The sequence below is a fragment of the Camellia sinensis genome, chromosome 2, assembly GCF_055761805.1.
Source record: "Camellia sinensis isolate YWXY chromosome 2, ASM5576180v1, whole genome shotgun sequence".
In the NCBI taxonomy this organism is placed as follows: domain Eukaryota; kingdom Viridiplantae; phylum Streptophyta; class Magnoliopsida; order Ericales; family Theaceae; genus Camellia; species Camellia sinensis.
In genome coordinates this window covers 152556458-152565159 of record NC_138962.1, presented here as the reverse complement: position 1 = coordinate 152565159, position 8702 = coordinate 152556458, and the positions used below count along the sequence as shown (strand labels likewise).

Sequence of the window (8702 nt, the reverse complement as noted above, 5' to 3'; positions counted from 1 at the left end):
TAGGATGAGGATTGCCAACAATCTAAATCCAAACATCAATGCTCTTTTAATTGATATTGTCACTTCAAATCCATATTCTATATTCTTTGGAAGTTTAAGAGATGTTTCTAAACTGGACACTCATCATATACATATATGTGTTGATCCATCTTTAGATCCCCGAACTTTTAATCTTCGTACTGCATCCCAAGTTGCTGCAATATGGCATAAGAATGATGAAGTTGTTGAGTATAGAGAGGATGATATATTGTCCAAAAACATCAAGGTCATTCTGAAAGAATTCAGTATTATTATGAATGCTATGACCCACTAAAATATCCATTTTTATTTCCTTTCGGTGGAAGTAGATGGCACCAAGGAATAAAGAAAAAAAACTAAAAAAAGACAAAAACAAATTTTCCAATGGTCAATTTTTTGTGTTGGCAATAGAAGCTTCCAATGCTGATGATTTATTATCAACAGAAGCACAAGGTAAAAACAATAAACAAAAAAGATTACCCTACTCACAACTTATAGTATAACAAGAACCTTAAAGTATTTATTTTATTTATTTCAGTTTTTGAAGAGAATTTAAAGAAGAAAAACATGATTTCAGCTCGCAAGTTTTATTGTTTCAAGTTTCAAATATGGAGAGCGATAATTTGATTTTACTTCGAGCATGTCGCCTGTTGTTGACATGTATGTTAAGGTAGAAACTTCAAGGTTGGATTACTTAAGGGTAAATCAGAAAGAAATAAGAACAGATGTGTATCAAGGAATTGTTGATAGTATCACAACAAGAGAATCTAAAGCTTCTACTATTGGTCGAAGAATTATTTTACTAGGCTCATTTATAGGTGGTCCAAGAGATCTTCGGAAGCGCTATATTGATGCCATGACTTTAGTGCAACGATTTGGAAAGCCTGATATCTTTTTAACCATGACTTGCAATCCAAGTTGGAGTGAAATCAAAGCGGAATTGTTACCAAATGAAGAGCCACAAAATAGACCTGATCTTCTTGTTCGAGTATGTAGAAGCAAATTTGAGCACTTGAAAAATGAATTTTTAAGAAAAAAAACTATTTGGTCCAGTTGCAGCTTTCACATATGTAATCGAATTTCAGAAACGGGGCCTTCCTCATGTTCATTTACTTATTATTCTTTAGCGAGGTCATAAACTAGATTCTCTAGAAAAATTTGATGATTTCATATCTACGGAGTTGCCTGACAAAGAAAAGTTTCCATACTTGTACTCGATGGTTGTTAAACACATGATGCACAGTCCTTGTGGTTCTTTGAATTGTAATAATGTTTGTATGAAAAATGGCCTGTGTAAGAACCATTACCCTAGAGATTTTATTTCAATGACAACCATGAAAGCTGATGGATACCCTAACTATAGGCGGCACAACAATAATGAAACGGTTAAAGTTCGAGGGCATATGTTGGACAATGGATGGGTTGTTCCCTACAACCCATATCTTCTTGCAAAGTTTGATTGTCACATTAATGTGGAAATTTGCTCTACTATTAAGGTTGTCAAGTACTTGTATAATTCCACATAGTAGGCCAACACAGTAATGAAGTTATTGATAAGATCACAATGTTTCAATCTGCAAGATGGATATCTCCTCCAGAAGCAATGTGGAGAATATACAAATTCCCTTTGAATCAAATTAATCCTGCTATGATAAGCTTGCAACTACACCTTGAAGATTGCCAAATTGTTAGCTTTCGAAAGACAGATAACTTGCGCTCTTCAGCTAACAATGAATTTCTTTCAAGAACAATGTTGACAGAGTTTTTTGTGATGAATGGAACAAACAAAAAAGCTCAAGAAGGTAAATATTTATGCAAGGAATTTCCTGAATTCTTTATTTGGGATGGCCAACATAGAATGTGGAATGAAAGAAAGCAAAGGGATGTGATTGGAAGAATAATCACTGCAAATCCAAGAGAAAGCGAGCGATACTATTTGCTATTATTGTTGAATCATGTACATTGCCCAACTTCATTCCGTCAATTGAGAACTGTTAAAGAAGTGACATACAACTCTTTCAGAGAAGCTGCTCTTCAATATGGTCTATTAGAGGATAATGAAAGTCATGAAAAGTGCTTATAAGAAGCAAGTACTTTTCAAATGCCTTCTTCATTACGGCAATTGTTCGTAACAATACTTGTGTATTGTAATCCACATGATCCAAAAGCTTTATTCTTAAAATTTGAAAGAACAATGTCGGAGGATCTTTGTAAAGAAGGACAATTATCTACAGAACAAATTCATTCTAGAGTTCTGCAGAATATAAATTCTGCTCTTGAATCCATGGGCAAGAATATTGAACAATTTTATCTTTCAGACCTATCGGTCCCTTCTGATGAAACTGATGATTGCTGCAAAGATATAGAAGATAAGCGCAATATATTAGTGTCTGAGGTTGATTTAATGTTTGTGTCATTGTTAAACACAGAACAACAACTTGCATATTCTAAAATTGTTGATACAGTACTTTCTGGAAAATCCTGGATATTTCTTTATTGATGGACCTGGTGGAACTGGGAAAACCTTTTTGTATCAAGCAATCTTGGCTACAATAAGAATGCACAAATTGATCGCTCTCGCAACTACAACTTCAGGAGTTACTACATCACTTTTGCCTAATGGGCGCACTGTGCACTCATGGTTCAAAATTTCTATAGATGTTGAAAGCAAAATATGTTGTAAAGTTAGCAAACAGAGTGGCCTAGCAAAAATTTTGAAACTTGCTGCACTTTTAATATGGGATGAAACATCGATGGCAAGGCGACAAAGTATTGAAGCACTTGATGAATTGTGAAAAGATGTCATGGATAGCAATCTTCTATTTGGAGGAAAGGTTGTAGTATTCGGTGGTGACTTTCGTCAAGTGCTACCTATTGTGCCAAAGAGTACAAGAAATTAATGCATTAATGCTACCCTTATTATGTGTTACATTTGGCATTCATTAGAGAAGATCAAATTAACAGAAAATATATGGGCTAAGCATGATCTAACGTTTAGTAATTTTTTGCTTTTTGTAGGAAATGGTATAGAACACCAGATATCTTGTAAAACTATAAGGATCCCTAAAGTGATGCTTCTTCCTTATAATAAAAACATTGATCCACTTCAAGAGCTTATTACTTTTGTCTTCCCAAATTTCAATCATTATAATGAAGATCCACTTTCAATGATGAATCGGGCTATCTTGACTCCGAAAAATGACAATGTACATTAATGAAATATTGATGGAAGAATTCCTTGGAGATGAACACATGTATAACAGCATTGATGAGATTGTTGATAAAAGTCAACAGAGCTAGCATGAAGATTTTCTTAACTCTTTCTCTACTCCAGGATTACCACCGCACAAATTGTTGCTTAAAGAAAACTGCCCCATTCTTATGCTTCGATACATAAATCCTTCCAAGGGATTATGTAATGGAACAAGATTCATTTGTCACAAATTTGAATAACATGTTATTCTCAATTAAATTGTTGTTGGTGATCGAAAAGGAGATATGGTATTTTTACCTCGAATACCTTTGCAGCCATTGGTTAAAAAATTGTGTCCAGTTGATTTTACTAGATGTCGATTCCCAATCAGGCTATGTTTTGCAATAACAATTAACAAAGCTCAAGGACAAACTCCAGATACTTTTGGCATCTAGAGCTACAACTTCCACCAAAGTCAAAGTTTTAACAGATACATCAAATTCAAACAATGAATTCCCCGATGCCACAAAAAACATTGTCTACCATCATGTTGAAAAACTTCACTGCTGAGGAATCAATGAAAAACACATCAGATGTAAGTTCTACAGCGCTCTTCATTTTCTAGAAGTTCATAATATTAACTAATCATTTCAACAACATTTTTCTTAATTGAATAGGATGGACAAACTTCTTTGAAACTTCTGAAAAAACTCTCTACAATAGAAAATCGCATGTTAGAGTTGTCTGCATATCAATATGATTTTGGTGGCCTATCACAGTGCCAATTTAACATCAAAGAACTGCATAGAGAATGCGTCATTGCTTCACCAAACCCCAAAGACTCAAGTTCAGAAACAATCTCTCCACCAGCTTCAAAAAAAGCATGTACAAAACTATTTCCAGCTCAATCAAGTACATCAATAGATCCAACAGAATCAGCTAATCCACTTGTCACTTCAGAAGATGCAAAGTGAGAAATCACCATGTTAACTATGACAAAAAACTTAGACTAACTACAACAATGAAAAAAACAATCAGCCTTTTGCTATGTAGGATGAATTATGTTTGGCTTGTACAGTTGAACTACACTAGCTGATAGGATCTTTATCTCCTTTTGTCATGATCTTTATCTCCTTTTGTGATGTAGTTTCTTCTTAGGTTGAAGTCACGTCACTTCCATGAATTCATCTTTTTTGGTTTAAATGGATTCAATATAAAACTTTAGCTATTTGTGTTGTACCTTTTGAAAATTGTTGTTAAATCTTAATCTTATCTTAAAGTAGTTCACTTTAACTATATTTTCATCTTCTCATCTATTGACTTACATGTTTAATGACATAATGATTTTTCATAGACTATTCCTTTATTGATGCTAATGCACTACTTTTTCTAAATATTTATAATATCATATTAAGACTCAATTACATAGTTCTCATTATAGCCCCAAATTCATCACTAGCACCGTGCACAATCAACCCCAAACTAGGAGTTGAGGTCCTTTAAACAGTGATTTCACTGTTTATGAGAAGGCCTCTATTTTGTCATGTTATGCCCAAAATGACCTTTGTCTTTAAGCATCTAAAATACATTTACCTAAGGGTATTTTGGTCATTAAATATTTGATGGCCTCACGTGACCTTGTACCTCCATAGTTCAAACGAAATTACTTTTTTGCCTTTATAATGTCAATGTGGCACTAAGATATTTGCAATTTGTTGCCTCTATTTTTTGAATTTCACACTCATTGTATAGAAAGTTATTCATTGGGACACAACCTCGTGGTGCCCCAGGTGTGTTCTGATTGGTGGAGGGGGTAAAATTCATAATTTTGTGTCAAATAATTAAGAAATATGAGGGAGTATGAAGGTTTGTGATTGACCAAGATGTAGCTCGACTTTTCGTGCTCCTTTCAAATACGATAGCCCTACAGTTCGGACTCCCGCAGTTCTGAATCTGATTTCACAAGTACAATGTGAAATAGATAAACACCAAAGAGTCCAAATCCAGCAAATCTTGTGGAAAATCGATTTTGAATCAAAATGTCAAAAATAGACTGCTTTGCCAGATACAGAGTCGCCACCTAAATATTTTTAAAAAATTTAGTAAACCCATGACTCATGCCAAAGGCCGCATGTCTGTCATCACCAAGATTGTCTCGGCTCGGGAACTTAGGTACGAGAGGGGAAGGTCATGAATTGAGCACCCCTGCTCGCCTGATCAAAGATCAGCCTCTACTAATCATGATGTGAATCTTATCTACATTATATGCCCTTGTTTCGGTTATTAGGCTAACATTACTATGTGATGCGCACACAAGTATAGACTAATTTGCAAAAATTGAAACACTTTGATTCATGTTTTTCTTTTTTTTTCAAAACTGTTTCGAATATATACCACTTGAAATAGTGATCTCATATGCACATTTGTTCAAATTATTCTAATTCAAGCAATTAGCCTTCATCCACAGGCATTCAAGCAGATATAGCATTTAAGCATTTAGCCTCATGGTAAGCATGCTAAACATGGCAACAACGACACTCATGCAATATGCTAAAGCACAAAAATGCTCACCTAGTACTCCGAGGCAAGCCAAAAGAAACAAAAGAGTTAGAAAACATGCATGCTCCTAGCTAATGCAACATGGCTAATGCAACACATGCAATGATGCAACTAATAGGCTCGGCTACTAATCATGACATGTGAATCAATTTGATAGCATGCATTTTAACACGTATTCAAAGAAGTATTAACTAACAATGCAAGTTCGAATGATGTGCCGAGCTCAATGCATGCAAGACAAGTGGATGCAAACATGAGAAATGCTAAAAGAAACATGATGTTCTAAGCTAACCATCATAAGAAAGTAAATAAAAGAGAGAAAGACGTGGGGTTGGAAGACATACACATGATTACAATTGTGCCCTTGCGCAGGTGGGTTCGAATATAGCTAAGCTAATTACCTAATTAACTAACTATTACAACAAAAAATTTAACCAACTATTCAAGCTAATTAAATAATAACAACGCAAAATTAATTAATCTACCTAATTAATTAATTACAACAAATTAATTAGCTACTCTACTTAATTAATTACAACACAAATTAATTAGCTATTCTAACTAATTAATTACAACACAAATTGAATTAATTTACAACACCAAATGAACAAGCGAGCTAGTTATTACAAGTCCACAAGAGAACGGGCCTCGATAAGTAAGGGAAATGCTTATGCATGCATGGATTTCCACCCGAAAGGTCCACTATTCTGCTACCAAAATGCCTCTCTTGCATAATTAGAACATCTTTTCACCTCAACCTCTGCTCTATTCTGTTCCAAAAAGTTGTTGCTCAATTTGATAAAAGTGGCCGGCAGGCCAGAAGTAGTGGCCGGCCGGCCACAAAAGGTAGCCTGCCGTCCAAAAGAAGTGGCCTGCCAGCTAGAAAAAGTGGCCTGCCGGCCACTAAAGCCTGGTTCCTCCTACTGCAACAAAAAGCATACATAGCACAAACAGGATATTCTCAAGGTTTGTTTGTACACCTTACCCCTCCTTATCATCAAACAACTCAAAGGAGTGGCAAGCTCAATTCGTAAGCCATCAATCGATGCAATTTTATTGCATGATGGCCTATTAACCAAGGTATACAATTTCAATAAATGCACAATAAGAGACTCTCAAACCTCCTCCCTATCATAGATTGATCAAGGGAAGTGATTGACCTTGGAAACTTGAATCATTTCATCACTAGCAAGTATGAAATGCCTTAAGTTTCCATGTGTTCAATTAATGTCCGATTGAACACCAAATTGCTTATTATCTCGCATCATTTTTAATCCCAATTTTATTACTTCATTTTAATTACCAACCATTCCTTAGTTCATTAAGTCCAATAGTGATCTTTAAGTCCTCTAATGGAAAGAAGTATCAAACAAAGAGTTGTGTTGGGCATGAGAGAGATATCACGTCGTTGGTAATGAACCCCCAAAGGGATTAAACCATTAAACACAACAACCTCAAACACAAGCTTAAACAAGCAACTACTTTGAAACAACTTCCAAAACAAAGAAAAAGCCAAGAAATGAGGGAGGTTGCATAAGTAATTAGAGGTGATCACAAGTATGGAAAGTAAGAAGTAAATACTATCAACTCAAATAGGTTGGTGGCTAAGGCCTAAACCTCCAAACCCATGAGGACTACAAGCATGCAATACAAGGCATAAATGAAACAACCAGCCCCAAAACAATCCTAAATGAAGCAAAGACAGTGCTAGAAATGAAGTACAAAGAACTAAAAAAGTAAGCCATAAATGGAGCAAGTTAGGCTAGTAAACAAACACAAGGAGGGGAGGCTACCCCCTCCATTTTTGGGACTTCAAAACATGGTTTTAGCCACTGAAAATCAGTATAAAAAAGTTCAAAAAAAGTTGACAAAGAGGTGGAAAACATAAGGGCAGAGGCCTAAGAAATGAGGTACAAAGAAGGGCGATCCACCCCTCCACCCCTAATGACCTTAAACCACAAGTTTCAGCCCAAAAATATAGAGTATAAACAGCCCAAAAACAGTCCAAAAATAGTAGGAAAAATAGCAAATAAAGCAAAGAAATAAGCCAAAACTTATACCTCTTGAAGAGGAGAACCTTTTCTAAGCAACAAATCAACACTTACACACCCTTAAGAGCTCAAAGTAAGCTCAAAAATACCTCAGCTCAAAGATCACAAGGTTTGGTTTAGAGTGTATAGGCAAAGGCTTAAGAATTTGCAAGAGAGAGAGGGAATTGTAGAGAGAGAAATATTTTTGCTCCAAAATTTCAAACCCCCAAAAATGAAAGGGGAGGTCTTCTATTTATATAAAAACATGAAACTCCCTCAGAAATATCCATACATACACGTGTATGCAGATGCATTCACCTATGGAAACAGCTGGCACAATTGGCATAAATATCTACAAAAACACATAAATGGCCAGCCGCCCACTAATGTTGGTCAGCAGGCCACACAAATGGTCGGCAGCCCACATTGGTGGCCGGCAGCCTACACTAGGGTCCTTGCAGGTCCCAGGATTTTTAGGCTTGAAAAACTGTGGTTTTGGTCCAAAACAAGGTAAAAGGTGTGTAAGGTTTGAAGGCTCAAAGCTATGGCATTCTGCTGAAGACTTTGAGCAATAGACAAGCATATACAAATTCATCATTGGGTGTGCAAGTGGTGGCACCCAAGTCATAAGGGCGGTCAAAAATAGAGTGTCTACACAAGGATATTACCATGTGTAGGGGTGGAGGTAGGGGTTGGGGGGTCCTGGCCCTTCCAAACTTTTGCGAAATCTCTATTTTATATGTATGCTTTTGCCAATTTTTTTTTATATATACATTAAATAATCCCCTCCCCCCCCCCCCCCCAACTTCAATCTAACACTCAAAAAAAATTGTAAAGACCCCAATATAGTAGAGTTACCTTTGAAAGAAAACATTTACAATAATGGTATAGTGATCATATTT

At 35.8% G+C, this 8702-nt stretch overlaps 1 protein-coding gene across 1 annotated transcript; it reads left to right on the top strand.

The window, feature by feature from the left end:
• The first annotated feature begins 658 nt into the window (after positions 1 to 658).
• On the top strand, positions 659 to 2101 carry LOC114308332 (uncharacterized). Its single transcript, XM_028253896.2, has 3 exons — positions 659 to 1006; positions 1146 to 1522; positions 1600 to 2101. Exons 1-3 carry the CDS (start codon positions 659 to 661, stop codon positions 2099 to 2101), a joined length of 1227 nt encoding a protein of 408 aa, XP_028109697.2.
• Positions 2102 to 8702: the final 6601 nt, after the last annotated feature.

What these genes read in the sequence shown, in the direction of transcription:
- LOC114308332 (XM_028253896.2), top strand. Translation starts at nt 659, where the DNA reads ATGTCGCCTGTTGTTGACATGTATGTTAAGGTAGAAACTTCAAGGTTG. An exon ending in GACCTGATCTTCTTGTTCGA is followed by an intron (nt 1,007 to 1,145) that starts GTATGTAGAAGC and finishes ATTATTCTTTAG; the next exon opens with CGAGGTCATAAACTAGATTC. An exon ending in TCTACTATTAAGGTTGTCAA is followed by an intron (nt 1,523 to 1,599) that starts GTACTTGTATAA and finishes TCAATCTGCAAG; the next exon opens with ATGGATATCTCCTCCAGAAG.